The sequence below is a fragment of the Hylobates moloch genome, unplaced genomic scaffold, assembly GCF_009828535.3.
Source record: "Hylobates moloch isolate HMO894 unplaced genomic scaffold, HMol_V3 SCAFFOLD_9, whole genome shotgun sequence".
In the NCBI taxonomy this organism is placed as follows: domain Eukaryota; kingdom Metazoa; phylum Chordata; class Mammalia; order Primates; family Hylobatidae; genus Hylobates; species Hylobates moloch.
This window is the reverse complement of record NW_026652284.1, coordinates 97,731,226-97,749,224: the sequence shown is the minus strand read 5'-3', so window position 1 is coordinate 97,749,224 and position 17,999 is coordinate 97,731,226. Positions and strand designations below refer to the sequence as shown.

Below are 17,999 nucleotides of genomic sequence, written 5' to 3'. Positions count from 1 at the left end.
GATTACTTTAGGGTATACCTAAAAAATTAGGTAAGTGATTGCTTCTTAGCTTAAAGCACATAGCAGATAAGCACACAGTTGTGATTTCGATTTGTGCTGTCCTTAGATCATTAGTTTCTCTCCTTTTAGAGACAGATCATTTAAGACCAAACACTTGAAGAATATGTTAAAATAATTTTCATCTATTCATAGAAATATACATTTTAATTGGCTTGGCAATAACACTGAATTTAAAAACTTGAGCTGATATGGTAATATATCTTTAATTTTGATTTGTATACAGATTGACTGTATTTGATACTTTTATCTGCAGAAATATTTAAATATTTAATTTTCTTCTAAAAGGGTAATTGGAATGAGTAAATCCATTAATCAAATTTTAAAATTTATTTAAAAAACTTTATTTTGCTTTAAAAAAACAATTATTCAATTCATGAAGATTAACCAAAATACAAACCCCATCAAAGTTTATTACAATAATCTTTCATAAAATTAATAACATTAAAAAAAGTTAATATTTTAATGTAAAAATCACAATGTAAAAATACAAACTTTAGTTTTAGTGACTAAAATAAAAGCAGATAAATAATCTTCTTCACAGGGAAAAAATACTTGAGGGAAAAAACAACGGTATAACATGTGTAAAGCAGGAAATTTAAATATCAGCTTAGTTCCTCATTGCCAACATGGCATTTATATCCCAGATGAGATTTCGTAATTGATCCATAATTTGCTTCAGCTGTTGATTCTTCTGTTTCAGTTTCTGTAGAAACAAAAGAATTTATCAAAAATGTTTCAGGAAATATAGACCATGAAGTTAGAAGATTAAAATGTCGTAAGTTAGGACTGTAATGATCCAGACAGAAATTAAGCTAAATAACCCTATAAGGCAGATGGTCTCAACCCTCTTCTGGCCTTAAATATTCACTGACAGGGATCCTGAATTCTAAAAATCCAGCCTGCAGAGGTCTATGGCTCCAGTCCCGCCCCAGGCCCTGCTTACTCTTCCACTTCCACCATAAATAAATAAATAAATCAGCTAAACATTTATTTGTTATAAAACATAAGCATATAGATTTTCTAAGGGGAAGCATAACCCAACGGTCAAGAGCCCATACTCTAGAGCCAGATCTCTGGACGTCATTCAGATCCTTCACTATGAATTTTTTTTCCCAGGCTGCAGTGCAGTGGCACAATCTTGGCTCACTGCAACCTCAGCCTCCTGGGTTTCAGCGATTCTCCTGCTTCAGCCTCCTGAGTAGCTGGAATTACAGGCTCCCGCCACCACGCCCATCTAGTTTTTTTGTATTTTTAGTAGAGAGGAGGTTTTGCCATGTTGGCCAGGCTGGTCTCCTGACTTCAAGTGATCTGCCCGTCTTGGCCTCCCAAAGTGCTGGGATTACAGGCATGAGCCATCACACCTGGCCAGATCCTTCACTATGAAACTTATAACACTGACCTAATTATTTAACCTCCCTGTACTTTAGTTTCCACATCAGAAAAATGGAAATAATTGAAACTACTCATAAGAGTTGTTATGAAGATTAAATGGTCTGATTCATGTTAAGTATTAGAATTGTGCCTGACACATAAGTAAACATTCAATAAATGTTACTGTTAGGCACAAAATGTAAACTGTCGATATAGAAAATAAAATATAATAAAAATACAATGCCTCATGCAATCGGTCTTTCAAAAGTGCGGCAGAAATCACTGTTTGCCTATAGCATGAATTGCAATCTCCTTCTAATTCTAAAAACTGAAGACAAATGGCAGAGTACCCAATGCAATCTTCTCTACTAAGATTTGCTGAATGCCTGAAATGTGCACGGCATGTGTCTCTGTATCTCTATACTTGGATTCTACTTGACTAAGATTTGTAGACTTCTTTTTAACCATTCTTTCTTCAAATGTTATGTGGTAAATGTCTGCTTAGATAAAACAAGATAGAAATAGAGAACTTTTGGTCAGAGTGTTTACTAGTTATAATAACAATTATTATTATTATTCAATAACCCCTTGAAAACATTACATTTGGAGATAATATATTTAATTAATTTTAGGACACTATATTAAACTACCTCCCGATAAATTAGTGTATGCTTATTAAAAAGAGGTCTAACGATCTTACTTTTGATTTCATTAAAAAGCAAACTAAAATGAAGTTGCTTGTATTGCTTCTATTCAGTGTTAGAGAAGTAACAAGAAATAGGTGGCTAAAAGGAAAGACCAAGAAACTCTTATTAGAAAATAGAAAATCAACTTACAGAGACTTTAATAATCTTTCATAACTAACTAAATTTAATTCACATTTGAAAAGAGAACTAGCACAATGCGGTCAGAGAAAAACATGACTATACAGTACACAGGGCTTGACTCTAAAGCTCACTTTAACACAGTCTTCGGGAAACAGAAACTGCTGGTATTTTTAGTTAGTCTCCCTTGCACAAGTTTTCAGATGACCCATCTTCTATATTCTGTTATCATAAGTAAGTGATAGTCTGTTATTTAAGTGGTTGTATAGATCTAACAAAATTGATTCAAATTGCTGGGAAAGATGAAGAATAACCAAGCCTATAAAGTCTTTTTCATCACAGAGACCAAGAAACCAACACTTCTGCCAGCAATCAAGAGTAGCAGCAAAACAGAGGAATATAAAAGTGTTATATTGGGAGGCTGGCAATCTCAGTCCCAGTTCCAACTTTGCCTCTAACTTGGTATTTGATCTTAAACAAATCCCTTCTCCTTGGTTTTCTCATTTATGTAATTGGATTATAAAATCTAAGGTCTCTGCCAGTTGTACTTTCTGCATACCCATACATAAGATGACAATTGGTCATCTGGGTGGTTAAAAACAGACTTTATAATCAGTATCAACTCAGGGCTTGCAGCTGGCTATCACAATGGTCTCACCATTGAAATAAATGCATAACCTACCAATAAGACCACTTTCAAGAATCCTCATTTGGAAATATACATTCTGGTACTCTTTTTTATTTAAGCCTCATAATTGTTTTTTTAAAAAGTAAGAACTAAAATGTGTAGGGTATTTTCAAGATAATATTCAACACTAGGGAATAGAAAATTTTTAAATAATTAATATATTATAAGGCTCTTGGGATAGCGTTTCTCAAAGATGCCGCAAAGTTTTAAATTAAAAAAATTAGCATACAAATAAAATATCCAGAGTCAAAACATGTCATGAAAATGATCAACAGCAAAGCTGACACTTACGCTTATTAGAGGCTAAACTGTAAATAAATTTTCATGACACGATATACGATTTAATATATACAGTCTTGCCACTGATTGATTTTAACAGAGGTTGACAGCTGCTATTTTCAAAATCCATCAGCTGTGCCCAATTTTGTACATTAACAGGTGAATGTGTAAGTAGACTAAATACTTAAAAAATGTTTATGCTAACTGATACCATGTAATTTAATATTCACACCAAAGCTGTGACACTTGACAAAAAATGCTTTACTTTCTAAATGCATGGACTCAATTATGTCAACTTTGTAAATACTACCTACTATCTTTTTCAATTTCATTTTACCATCAAGAAAACAGCCTTAAGCAAAATAAAACTCATTCTGATGTCCCCAAAGCAAGCTTGTCCAACTGTGGCCCACAGGCCGCATGTGGCCCCAGTCGGCTGTGAGTGCAGCCCAATACAAATTTGTAAGCTTTCTTAAACCATTATGAGATTTTTTTTGCGATTTTTTATTTTTTGGCCTATCAGCTATCATTAATGTTAGTATAATTTATATGTGGCCCAAAACAATTCTTCTTTTTACAGTGTGGCCCAGGGAAGCCAAAATATTGGACACCCCTGCACCTAAAGCATATGGTCTCAAACAAGTACCCATCCTTTACTTGGGTATTTGGCTTAAGGATTCCAGGATATATTAAGAGAAAAGTATTTAAATAAACTACGAATTTGACTATTAAAGTCAGCCATATTGTCTTACGATGATCTACATCAAATACTGACTACAAATCATGTGCCTCAAAGTTTCATAGTACCAGGATAGTTATTGGTGGTTTTTGTATTGTTAGAAACCAGACAGACCATAAGGACTAAATAGTAAACACACCATCAATATGTTCTTCTGCACAATTTCAAGTACACAGTGATATGATAATATCTTGAAAATGACTGAGGGTCAACTGAGGGGTATATAAATCTACTTATTTTAGGTAGCTTATTTAGAAAGAAAGAAAATATTCATTGAAATAAAATTTTGACTTTTTAATTGAATGCAAATAATATAATTTTATTATAAATTACACAGATCTATAAAGCAACTTATTTAATACAACCAAATGCCAATGTATTAAAAATATGGCACAATACTTTTGTTTCTGTAAATATTCATCAAAACATGAAATGGGTGCATGAAACAGGTGCTGCTTTGTTTCCACTGGAGTCTTATGTTCTCCAAGAAGAAACTTGTCCACTCACGTGAAATGAGTATATAGCCGACAACACATCCAGCTGCTTCATGGAAGAAATTCTGGTACTGAGGACAATGCCTGGCAGAGAGCAGGCACACAAATATTTAAATATTTTCATGTTTGAAGAAAAAATAACAAAAGCCAAATCAAAAGGCTTCTCCCAAAATCTACAAGAATGGAAAAAAAATAAGCAAGCAAACAAAAATTATTGCCAATCATTTCAAAACTTTTGTTTAAATAACTCCTCAGTATAAAAAAAAAGACATATAATAATGGCCATTATTAAAAAAACTATGCATTTTTATACTCCATACCATAATAGGTAAGAAGTATTTTCAATGTTTTAGTGTTACCAGCTAAGATTCTGTGAACTTTAAAACTATCACCTACTAACTGCATGAACTAAAAAAAAAGCAAACCTATATTTACATAAGAATGTGGATTAACATAATTGACAGAGACAAACACTTAAGTTTATGAATGTAGCTATTTATAAATAGTGGTCAAATCAATGAACTGTTTATTTTTAATAGCATCTATGTGATTAAATAATCAGATCAGGACATTATCATCTATAGCCAGTTTTCACTATGAGAAACACCCTCAGGTATGTGTGCCATTACGGAAAAAAAAAAAAAGATGTATCGGCTGGGTGCAGTAGCTCACGCCTGTAATCCCAGCACTTTGGGAGGCTGAGGCAGGTGATCACGACGTCAGGAGTTTGAGACCAGCCTGACCAACATGGTGAAACCCCATCTCTACTAAAAACACAAAAAAATTAGCCGGGCATGGTGGTGCATGCCTGTAACCCCAGCTACTCAGGAGACTGAGGCAGAAGAATCACTTGAACCCAGGAGGCAGAGGTTGCAGTGAGCCGAGATCATGCCACTGCACTCCAGCCTGGGTGACAGAGAGAGATTTTGTCTCAAAAAAAAAAAAAAGTATCAATGGATCATGAGCTCAGTATTTTAAAAATTAAAACTTTAATCATATATTTTAATCTTATTATTATTATTTTTTTTGAGATGGAGTCTCGTTCTGTCGCCCAGGCTGGAGTGCAGTGGCGCAATCTCGGCTCACTGCAAGCTCCGCCTCCCGGGTTCACGCCATTCTCCTGCCTCAGCCTCTCCGAGTAGCTGGGACTACAGGCGCCCGCCAACACGCCCGGCTAATTTTTTGTATTTTTAGTAGAGACGGGGTTTCATCGTGGTCTCAATCTCCTGACCTCGTGATCCGCCCGCCTCAGCCTCCCAAAGTGCTGGGATTACAAGCCTGAGCCACCGCGCCCGGCCTAATCTTATATTCTAGAATGGAGACACAGAGCTTAAAGAAGTTGAGGAAAAGAATAAAATTGTTTGCGGGAAACAATTATGTAGGTGGGTCCAGGAGAGAGAGGCTGTAGAGAGCTAAATCCTCATGTGGAGAAAGTCCTTTTATACATCATATCCTTGTATCAATTATATCCTTAAAATCCACAAAACTCTGTCAGTAGCTAGGGTTAACTGTACGTAAGATTATTCTAGTAACAGAATATGCTATATTTAATTCACATTTATAATTTTTTTAAGGAATATATTAAAAAGCCCTTTTGGTAAAAAAACAGTAACAAAAAAACAAACAATTTGTTTGCCTTTTAGCAGTTAATTTTATTCTCTTCTTTCTTCTTTATTTGGGATTTAAATTTAAGTTAACCAAATGTTAGCCCTCTCCCATCTTTTCCCTGTGCCCACCACCTAATCTTTTAGTGCTTTCTCAAAATATTGGTAGAAGAATTCATACAAAGAGAGTTATGAGGTCATCAAATGAGTTCTTCCCCATGATACTCAAGAAGGTACTTTACCTCTAAATTGTCTTTTAAAAAGCAATTCCCACAGAAATAGAGTTTAGCTTTAAACCTGGTTTATTTAAAACACCTAAACTGATTCTTTTCCCTTTGTAATAACCCATCAGTTTGATATCACGTTAACTAAAACATGTTTTATCCTGAAGTTAAAAGCACTTAGAACAGATCCAAGTCATTTAATCAAAGGAAGAGATCTCAATGTCAGAAGTAAAAATGGGGACAAAAATTTAAAATACTTTCATTCCATAAACATACACAAACTTTCAGAAACATTGTGTATCTATTGAGTGTGTGGCAGAAGAGGAATAAAAAAAGCTATAAAGTGATGTAGAGAAAAGTGATCAGAAAGGACACAACAGCAGATGCAAGGTAAATTTTCAGATGAAAGGTAAAGAGGGAGTGGTCAGTGACTCAGAGAAGGCCTGGGCATGCAAGAGGGATGCCACTGAGAATAGGGCTGATCCACCATGGAGAACCACAGACAAAGACCATCTCAGAGGCACCAGGTGAGCCCTGGGGATGAAAACTGGAGGAATGGTTAAAAGATTGACTATCTAGTCATTTAAAGAAAAAGAAGTCTGCCAAACCCTATACTAGATTATGGAATGCCTTCAAATTTCTGAGGAAACATAACTTACAACATAGAATTTTATAGTCAGCCAAACTATCAATCAACTGGACAAATATGTAAGGACTCAAAATTTAAGTGTCTGCACTCCTTCTAAAGAAATCACTGATGTATGCACATTACCAACAAGGAAGAAAACCAAGAAAGGGAAAGACATGAGTGAAACCAACAGAAGAGGTGAAGGAAAGCTCCAGAGCTAAAAAGCAGGCCTAGCCAGCATTCCATCCAGACCTATAAGACCATAGAAAACTTGAGAGGGTGGGATGAGAACCATGAAACTGTCTGATGATTCTGACTCTGTGGAAAATTGGAAAATAGTACTGAGATGTTGTCATAGATGCATAAAAAACTAACTAAAATTTTAGAAAATTAAAGAGGTAAGAATTAACTCCAGAAAAACAAAAAATTATTCAATCAAGGAAATATGACCCTAGTAGTATATTATGCGGCTTAGCAATAAACAATACTTATGAAGTCATAATTATATGATACAGATTATTTACTGAACCCCAAATATGATATAAGTGCACTGAAAGGTTTGAGGGAAACAATTATGTAGGTGGGTCCAGGAGAGAGAGGCTGTAGGGAGCTAAATCCTCATGGGGAGAAAGAAGTCCTTTTATACATCATATCCTTGTTTCAATTATATCCTTTACTTAAAATCCACAAAACTCTATGTCAGTAGCTAGTAGGATTTTTTTTTTGGTTACATGCTGCCAAAGAATTACCATATTTTGATTATAAAAGAGAACTTTTAAGAGTCAAAGACACGTTATTTCTAAGTTATCAAATTGGGAAAAAAGAAACTTAATGAAAATTGAAGAGAAATGTAAATATAGAAAAAGTATCTTTCTGAATTTATACAGCTTTATTTTTTACAAAATATTATAAAATCCTCTATGGTACAGAACAAACTATATTTACATTAGTTACACATGTGGTACTCTGAAACCAGTTATTATTATAATGGTGTTTTATTTATATACATATTTCATTATATTTTATAAAAAAATCCTTATTAGAGAAACATAAGCAGAACACATTTATTGAGGTAATACATATTTTATCAACAGAAACACATAACACGTCTTAATAAGTGAATGTCTCATATATCTAGACTACCAAACACCAGTTATTTTTCAAGATCTAAACTAAAAGTTCCCAATCTCCTCTTCACCCTCTACCAATTTTTTACTGTGAGTTTTTTATTATGATTGTCACGTATTACAATCAGATTTTTTGGAAGTAGTTTTCTAAATGTGTATTTCACCTTTTAAAAAAGTTATAAAATTTTATTTTATAAAATCTATCCATCTTTTTCCTTTCTTCCGAGTTTTAAAATACTTAAAAAATTATCCAATATTTTGTTTAGCAGGTCTTATTTTCACTCTGAAATTCATTTTGATATATGGTGTAATGTAAAAGCTAGCTTAATTTCGCCCCCAAAGTTTCTATTTCTAAAGACTAATTTTCCACACAAGCCCTCTTCTGTCATATTAAATTCTCACGTACAATAAGAAGGCTGTTTTTCTGGCTAGATTATTTTACTAATCTGCCTATTCTTGTGCCAGTATTATACACCTAATTACCATTTTTATAATATGCTTCATATTACAGTTTAATTTTTGAAGCTAAGAATTCTGCTTTATTAGTCATATTTATCAACATTTTCTTTGATATTTTTGTATACTTTCAAGAAAAAAATTCCATTTGGGTTTTATTTGGATTTGTTTATTGATTGGTATTGCACTAAAATCCTATTATTTTTGCATGCTTTCTTATTAGGATTTGGATTGTTACTGTATTAAAACTGTGAGGTAATCAAGACCGGTATTTTTATAATATGTATTGCTCATCCAAGAACTTTATGTTCTTTTAATCATTCAAAGCTTCCTTTATGTATCTTAATAAGTTTATTCACACACATTATTGACATAATTCCTATCTACTTAATATTAATTGTTACAAGAGTCAATAGAATCTTATAATCTAATAGGTTTACAACATTGTAAGAGCATGGTATCAGTCTTGTCTTAGACCCTTTTACGGAACTCTTATAGACTAGTTGTTCATCAGTTGAGTTTCTTTGATCATTCTAACAAGCTCATAAATAATAACTCCTGTCTCCCAACTGTCATTTGTCCACTGTGTTTTTGTACTGGCTATAACTTCTAAAATAATATTAAACATAGTGGTATAAAGCATCTTATTTCATGCTTGTTTTTAATAAGGATACTTCTATATTTCACCTTATGAAAAATGTTGGGTATTTATCTAAAAGAAAAAGATTAAAAAAAAAAACACTGTCTTGCTAATAGTTTTAAGTGTCCTTTGAATCAGCAACAGTATTGAATTTTATCAGATGTCTTTTAGACATGTGAGAAAATCTTTTTTCAAGGGAGTTTACTGACATCATGTATTATACATACAAACTGAACTATAAAATCTTCATATACCTCAGAAGACTCTCTTTGGCTGTGGTGGATTATTAATACACTGATGAGTTCTATTAATTAGAATTAAGAATTTCAGGAAGGGGCAATCTATATTTGTCAGTGAAAGAGTGAAGCTGATAGTTTTATTCACTATGCTTTCTCTGGTAGGTTTTGCTAAGCTGGGGCCACATTTCCACCACAGAATGAACTGACACCTTTCCCTATTTCTCTCTGTTTCACGAGAACCATTTGAACATTATCTTCCAGACTTTTCAAAGTATTCAGTGATAAATACATTCCAGTTACAAGCTTTTTGTGGGGTTGGAGTAGAATAATGCTGGGATAATTCTCTAAATTTTTTATTCGGGTGTTGAGACATTCACATTTCATATTTGTAAATTTTTATCATTTGCTGCTCCAAATATGCTATAAGCTAGAAAGGTAGAATTCTGCCCAGAAAAGAAAAAAGTAAATGGATTGTGACTAAGTGAATAAGGAGCTCTTCTAAGAGCTTTATCAAATGAATTTTGCAATTTCTCTTCTGACTATTCAGACAGCATTTCTGCTTACCTTTCAGTTCTTGGCTGTATTCTAAATAGGTGAAGTTTGCCGCAGAAAGGACTTCATGTAATTTGATAATTCAAATTATGTTTTGGAGTTACATCAGACTACCTCGTAATTTTTATTATAACTCTAAAACATAAAATGTAAAAACTAACAACTAACAACTCACTTTATTTACTTCAGCAATTTCTCGCCTCTCTTCACTAGCAAAACGAGGTGGGCCAGCCCGATCATCATTCTTTGAGCCATCTTCTTCCACATATGGAATAAGTTGCTGGGAATGATTAACAAAAATTAAAAGTCGAAAATATAATTCAAGTTTTCTAATCACTGGTATAAAGAATATATCAGATTAAGGTCAATTTTTATACTTTTATTTGTATAAAAATAAATTTCAATTCAAGTGATGGCCTGAAATAAGAGCTTTAATAGTTGACCATTTCAATGCATTCTATGCATTACCCTTTCAGGTTTCTTTCGCAAAACAGCCTTTATAACATTGGTTGTCATGTACAACTAAACAATACTTCCAGCAGGAAGATGGGAGAAGTAACAAAAAATAAAATAAAATAAAATGAAAATGTAAAAAAACCCTACTCATTCAATCAGCAAATATTTAATTATGAAACACATAAAAGTAATGCCAAACAAGACGTGATTCCTGCCCCTAAGAGATTTGTAGCCTATTGAGATAGATAAAACAGGCTTTCCTTCATCTGTAACAAAAAGAAAAGAACTTCACAGATCTGTATTATATAATTGTCATTAACTTGCAATCTAAAACTTCAGAGTCTATGCAAACTTCTAGATGTCTTAAGTTTTTTCAGTTGTGAGAACTTTTTCTTTGTAGGAGAAACAAATTTATATAGCAATGAAACTTCTAGCAAAATCATAATTAAGTATGCATGGTTAGTGATGGAATTTACCTCATAAGTGTGACAGACTTCGGGAATCACCTAGCCTCTACCATCGTGTATTACCAATGCAAGAATAGGCCAAAGGTAAATGACTGGTAAAACTAGGATTCACCTGATAATACTTCTTCAAATTCTTGGGATATATATATATAAACTCACCCATGTCTACATTCTCCTTTTCTTTCTTTCCTGTCTCTCAATGCAGAGCTGTCCTTCCTCCTGAAGACGATTAGTCTCTATCCCTGTGCCCTGATTACTCTGCCCTCCTGTCTTCATTATTTATACACCTTTCTCTCAACCTCTCCCTACAGCTTTCTTCCTTTATTATTCAAACATGTTCATGTCTCTTCTATTTGGGGGGAAGCTCCTCTTTCCCCTGCAAACCTTCAATTCCATCTCTCCTTCCACCTACTGCTTTCCTCTCTTATTTTTTTCAAAGCTTCTTGAAAGACTGATATCCACTTGCCAGCTCCAGCTTCTTATTTCCTGTTTAATCTTCACTCGACTGCAATCGGACTTTGCGCTGCTACCATTTGACTGAAGCTCTACTCAAATATACCAACAATTTTCATCTAGCAAAATCTACTGGACAGTTTTCATTTCTTATTTTCCCTGACTTCTCTGCAGCATCTGACAATGTAGGCCACATTTCTGATCTTTCTCCCACATCTCTGATCCCTTCTTTTTAGGTATTTTTGCAGTTTAATTTTTCTCTGGTCATCTCTTACTAGCTTCCTTTGGTGGCAGAGATATAATTTGTCAACAGGAAAGGGTCACTTATAGAAATATATGCCTAAATAACTAAATAGGTATGACCAAGATTAAATTTAGAGAATATATTTTTAAAATATAGTGATTCCACTGGGCTAAATATAAAATCTAAATTAACAATAATAAAAATAATATTTTATCTGTAAAGTACTTCATGAAAACCACCTTAATAGTATATGATACTATTAAAATTCCTACTAAAAATATCCCTGACTTAATTAAAAGGAGATACTGACAGCAATAAAAATTGCCACAGAAAACCATTTCTTCCCAACAACAACAAAAATTACTATAAGCCTGTCAAAGTCTATAAGAAATTGTTAATGTAAAAATATAGTAGTATTTTATGCATATATATCACATTTTCAACTTCTCTGGTCAAAAGTAAAACCAATAAAATTCAAAACCTGGAAATATTGCTAAAACAGGAGAGAGAGGAAAAAGAGTAACAACTGTCTTGACACTAGTTCACACCTTATATTCATCCTCCCTCTATCACAAAAAATTACCTCGACTGGAATGGGATCCATCCCGCCACAGTTTTCATTGCATTTGTCATATACCAATCTCAGCTTCCTGAAGAGAACTGAAAGTTGGCGAAGATTATCCTGTAGCTTTGTTAACCGGTCTTGATATGTTCCAGTGTGGTAAGTGACACCATTTGGCAGCTTATCAGGAAAAACAAAGAATAAAAATATAAAGTAATGAAAAAAAAATCAAGATTTTCTATAAGTAAAGCCAACAAACAGAAACAATTTTTAGGCAATGCATAGACGTAAGCTGTCTCTCACAACTGATCAAGTTCGATTTTAAGAATTTAAGAGTAATGCATGCCCATTTATTAACAACTTGGCATACCGTTTCACTACTATAAAACAGACCTAGAAAAACTTTGTGATAAACCCTCTGACTTGAAATACTTTTTCCCCTTTAATTTTTGAAGTGTAACTTTAAAAAAAAGTACAATTTTAATATTACTATTATATAAATGCAGCATGCTGCTGACCTCAACCAAGAAGTTAAAAACAAAGTACACTTAAAAAAGGAAGTGAATCTTATGATATTTTAGTGGAAGAAAATGAAGAATATATGGCTGGTATTGCAAAAATATTCCCCAAACACCTTAACTCTGATAAGATAATTAAGATGCTTAAGGCACACATTAAAATATAAACCTGTCATTTAAAGTTTTACTTAAAAAATAAATAGGAGATATGGGTGCCATCTATACTTGAACAGCATTAATAAATTATTACAAGTAACTTATGATCATAACTCTGCCTTAGATATTGATATATTTTTAATTCAGGAATTTTATCAAAAGAAGAAAAGTATACATTGAAATAATAAAATGACAGGTAAACAAAAATCGACTATTTATTTAGAATTTATAACTAAATATGTACTTGTGCATTGCTGAAACTCAAGAACAAAATCTTTCTCTGTACAGCTGTACAATATTTTATTCCCACAATTTGATCTGTGTCATCACTCTAATACTTCAATCAATACTATTTATACAGTACCACGTTTTCTAGTATTCAGGCATTTTTATTTGTAGGAATTCACATATATATATATTTGGGGATTTGAATCAGGTGATTTAAAAACAAAGGGACTATCTACTATCTAATAGCTAGGCGATCAGTCCAGTCTTTCTAAGCCTCAGTTTACATTTTTTTCTTTTTTAAACAAATGAGGTAGGAATGCCAAAAAAAAAAAAAAAGAAAGAGAAAAGCATGATACGATGTTTGGAGTGAAAAGAAAACAGGACATATAATGATTAAAACCATAAACATGAAAAAAGACTGGAAAGCCCTATATGTAGTTGATAAAATATGTGTAAGATAAATAGGCTTGAATAATTTATTTTCTTCTTTTCTCATACTTCTAAATTTCCTGTAATGTTATGGTTTATGAGTTAAGGAGATGGATCTCCTGAAATTATTTGAAGTGCGATATTATTAGGATTTTCAGAAATTCTCAAGCATTAAAACACTCTACAATGCCTCAAAGCAATGTGATAAAATATCAAAGGCTGAACTAGTCAAAACATTTTAAAAGAGAAAGGCATTAAGGGTTCATTTCTCAGTACAATGTAAGATTTCTCCTCATGAACTCTCAGTTTATGAAATTCCACAGACACTAACTAGAAATTCAGACAAAAGTTTAAGTGGATCCTTGCTTTCTTGTTTAGGTGACAAAAAGGAGCATGATGATTATGTCTTGCCTAGAACAGCACTCTGTACCTTTATTATTGCATTATGAGGTTTAATACTTTGCCTATATTTTCTACTTAGTAAAGACTAGAACTTAGGTTTATATCACCATATTTAGCATAGTGCACACACATAGAAGGCTTTAAAGTACAGTGTGAATTATTTTACTTTAGTGAGTTATTTTACCCATAAATCTATACTTAAAATTTATTAAGATGTATTATGTAAAAGAACTCTTGATAAATACTGTCATAAAGAAAACATGAAACTTTGGGAGCCAAGATGGCCGAATAGGAAGAGCTCCAGTCTACAGCTCCCAGCGTGAGCGACACAGAAGACAAATGATTTCTGCATTTCCAACTGAGGTACTGGGTGCATCTCAATGGGGATTGTTGGACAGTGGGTGCAGGACAGTGGGTGCAGTGCACCGAGCCTGAGCCGAAGCAGGGCGAGGCATTGCCTCACCCGGGAGGCGCAAGGGGTCAGGGAATTCCCTTTCCTAGTCAAGGAAAGGGGTGACAGATGGCACCTGGAAAATCGGGTCACTCCCACTCTAATACTGCACTTTTCCGACAGTCTTAGCAAACAGCACACCAGGAGATTATATCCTGTGCCTGGCTCGAAGGGTCCTATGCCCACGAAGTCTCACTCATTGCTAGCACAGCAGTCTGAGATCAAACTGCAAGGTGGCAGTGAGGGTGGGGAAGGGGCGCCCGCCATTGCCCAGGCTTGAGTAGATAAACAAAGCAATCGGGAAGCTCGAACAGGGTGGAGCCCACTGCAGCTCAAGGAGGCCTGCCTGCCTCTGTAGACTCCACCTCTGGGGGCAGGGCATAGCCAAACAAAAGGTAGCAGAAACCTCTGCAGACTTAAATATCCCTGTCTGACAGCTTTGAAGACAGTCGTGGTTCTCCCAGCACGCAGCTTGAGATTGGAGAACAGACAGACTGCCTCCTCAAGTGGGTCCCTGACCCCCGAGTAGCCTAACGGGAGGCACCCTCCAGTAGGGGCAGACTGACACCTCACACAGCTGGGTACTCCTCTGAGACAGAACTTGCATAGGAATGATCAGGCAGCAACATTTGCTGTTCACCAATATCTGCTGTTCTGCAGCCTCCGCTGCTGATATCCAGGCAAACAGGGTCTGGAGTGGACCTCCGGCAAACTTCAACAGACCTGCAGCTGAGGGTCCTGACTGTTAGAAAGAAAACTAACAAACAGAAAGGACATCCACACCAAAACCCCATCTGTACGTCACCATTATCAAAGACCAAAGGTAGATAAAACCACAAAGATGGGGAAAAAACAGAGCAGAAAAACTGAAAATTCTAAAAATCAGAGCGCCTCTCCTCCTCCAAAGGAACGCAGCTCCTAACCAGCAACAGAACAAAGCTGGACGGAGAATGACTTTGATGAGTTGAGAGAAGAAGGCTTCAGACGATCAAACTACTCCGAGCTAAAGGAGGAAGTTCGAACCCATGGCAAAGAAGTTAAAATCTTGAAAAAAAGATTAGACGAATGACTAACTAGCATAACCAATGCAGAGAAGTCCTTAAAGGACCTGACGGAGCTGAAAGCCATGGCATGAGGACTACGTGATGAATGCACAAGCCTCAGTAGCTGATTTGATCAACTGGAAGAAAGAGTATCAGTAATGGAAGATCAACTGAATGAAATGACGTGAGAAGAAAAGTTTAGAGAAAAAAGAATAAAAAGAAACGAACAAAGCCTCCAAGAAATATGGGACTACGTGAAAAGACCAAATCTACATCTCACTGGTGTACCTGAAAGTGATGGGGAGAATGGAACCAAGTTGCAAAACACTCTGCAGGATATTATCCAGGAGAACTTCCCCAATCTAGCAAGGTAGGCCAACATTCAAATTCAGGAAATGCAGAGAACACCACAAAGATACTCCTCGAGCAGAGCAACTCTAAGACACATAATTGTCAGATTCACCAAAGTTGAAATGAAGGAAAAAATGTCAAGGACAGCCAGAGAGAAAGGTCGGGTTACCCACAAAGGGAAGCCCATCAGACTAACAGCTGATCTCTTGGCAGAAACTCTACAAGCCAGAAGAGAGTGGGGGCCAATATTCAACATTCTTAAAGAAAAGAATTTTCAACACACAATTTCATATCCAGCTAAACTAAGCTTCATAAGTGAAGGAGAAATAAAATCCTTTACAGACAAGCAAATGCTAAGAGATTTTGTCACCACCAGGCCTGCCCTGAAAGAGCTCCTGAAGGAAGCACTAAACATGGAAAGGAACACCCGGTACCAGCCACTGCAAAAACATGCCAAATTGTAAAGACCATCGAGGCTAGGAAGAAACTGCATCAACTAACAAGCAAAATAACCAGCTAACATCATAATGACAGGATCAAATTCACACATAACAATATTAACTTTAAATGTAAATGGGCTAAATGCTCCAATTAAAAGACACAGACTGGCAAATTGGATAGAGTCAAGACCCATCAGTGTGCTGTATTCAGGAAACCCATCTCACGTGCAGAGACACACATAGGCGCAAAATAAAGGGATGGAGGAAGATCTACCAAGCAAATGGTAAATAAAAAAAGGCACAGGTTGCAATCCTAGTCTCTGATAAAACAGACTTTAAGCCAACAAAGATCAAAAGAGACAAAGAAGGCCACTACATAATGGTAAAGGGATCAATTCAACAAGAAGAGCTAACTATCCTAAATATATATGCACCCAATACAGGAGCACCCAGATTCATAAAGCAAGTCCTTAGAGACCTACAAAGAGACTTAGACTCCCACACAATAATAATAGGAGACTTTAACACCCCACTGTCAACATGACACAGAAAGTTAACAAGGACATCCAGGAATTGAATTCAGCTCTGCACCCAGCGGACCTAATAGACATCTACAGAACTCTCCACCCCAAATCAACAGAATGTACATTCTTTTCAGCACCACACCACACCTATTCCAAAATTGACCACATAGTTGGAAGTAAAGCACTCCTCAGCAAATGTAAAAGAACAAAAATTATAACAAACTGTCTCCCAGACCACAGTGCAATCAAACTAGAACTCAGGATTAAGAAATTCACTCCAAACCACTCAACTACATGGAAACTGAACAACCTGCTCCTGAATGACTACTGGGTACATAACGAAATGAAGGCAGAAAATAAAGATGTTCTTTGAAACCAATGAGAACAAAGACACAACATACCAGAATCTCTGGGACACATTCAAAGCAGTGTGTAGAGGGAAATTTATAACACTAAATGCCCACAAGAGAAAGCAGGAAAGATCTAAAATTGACACCCTAACATCACAATTAAAACAACTAGAGAAGCAAGAGCAAACACATTCAAAAGTTAGCATAAGGCAAGAAATAACTAAGATCAGAGCAGAACTGAAGGAAATAGAGACACAAAAACCCTTCAAAAAATCAATGAATCAAGGAGCTGTTTTTTTGAAAAAATCAACAAAATTGATAGACGGCCAGCAAGACTAATAAAGAAGAAAGGAGAGAAGAATCAAATAGATGCAATAAAAAATGATAGAGGGGATATCACCACCGATCCCACAGAAATACAAACTACCATCAGAGAATACTACAAACACCTTTATGCAAATAAACTAGAAAATCTGGAAGAAATGGATAAATTCCCTGACACATACACTCTCCCAAGACTAAACTAGGAAGAAGTTGTATCTCTGAATAGACCAATAACAGGCTCTGAAATTGAGGGAATAATTAATAGCTTACCAACCAAGAAAAGTCCAGGACCAGATAGATTCACAGCTGAATTCTACGAGAGGTACAAGGAGGAGCTGGTACCATTCCTTCTGAAACTATTCCAATCAATAGAAAAAGAGGGAATCCTCCCTAATTCATTTTATGAGGCCAGCATCATCCTGATACCAAAGCCTGGCAGAGACATAACCAAAAAAAGAGAATTTTAGACCAATATCCCTGATGAACATTGATGTAAAAATCCTCAATAAAATTCTGGCAAACCGAATCTAGCAGCACATCAAAAAGCTTATCCACCATGATCAAGTGGGCTTCATCCGCAAGGCTGGTTCAACATACGCAAATCAATAAATGTAATTCAGCATATAAACAGAACCAATGACAAAAACCACATGATTATCTCAATAGATGCAGAAAA

The 17,999-nt window shown here is 35.1% G+C and overlaps 1 protein-coding gene across 1 annotated transcript in view; it reads right to left on the bottom strand.

The window, feature by feature from the left end:
• Positions 1-379: 379 nt before the first annotated feature.
• MED30 (mediator complex subunit 30) overlaps positions 380-17,999 on the bottom strand; it is a 29,351-nt gene continuing 11,731 nt past the window's right edge. Inside the window, exons 2-4 of the mRNA XM_032760313.2 lie at positions 12,129-12,287; positions 10,101-10,205; positions 380-763 (exon numbers count right to left, since the gene is read on the bottom strand). Coding sequence (XP_032616204.1) covers positions 668-763; positions 10,101-10,205; positions 12,129-12,287 — 360 coding nt within the window. The 3' untranslated portion in view covers positions 380-667. The remainder of the gene's footprint in view (positions 764-10,100; positions 10,206-12,128; positions 12,288-17,999) is intronic.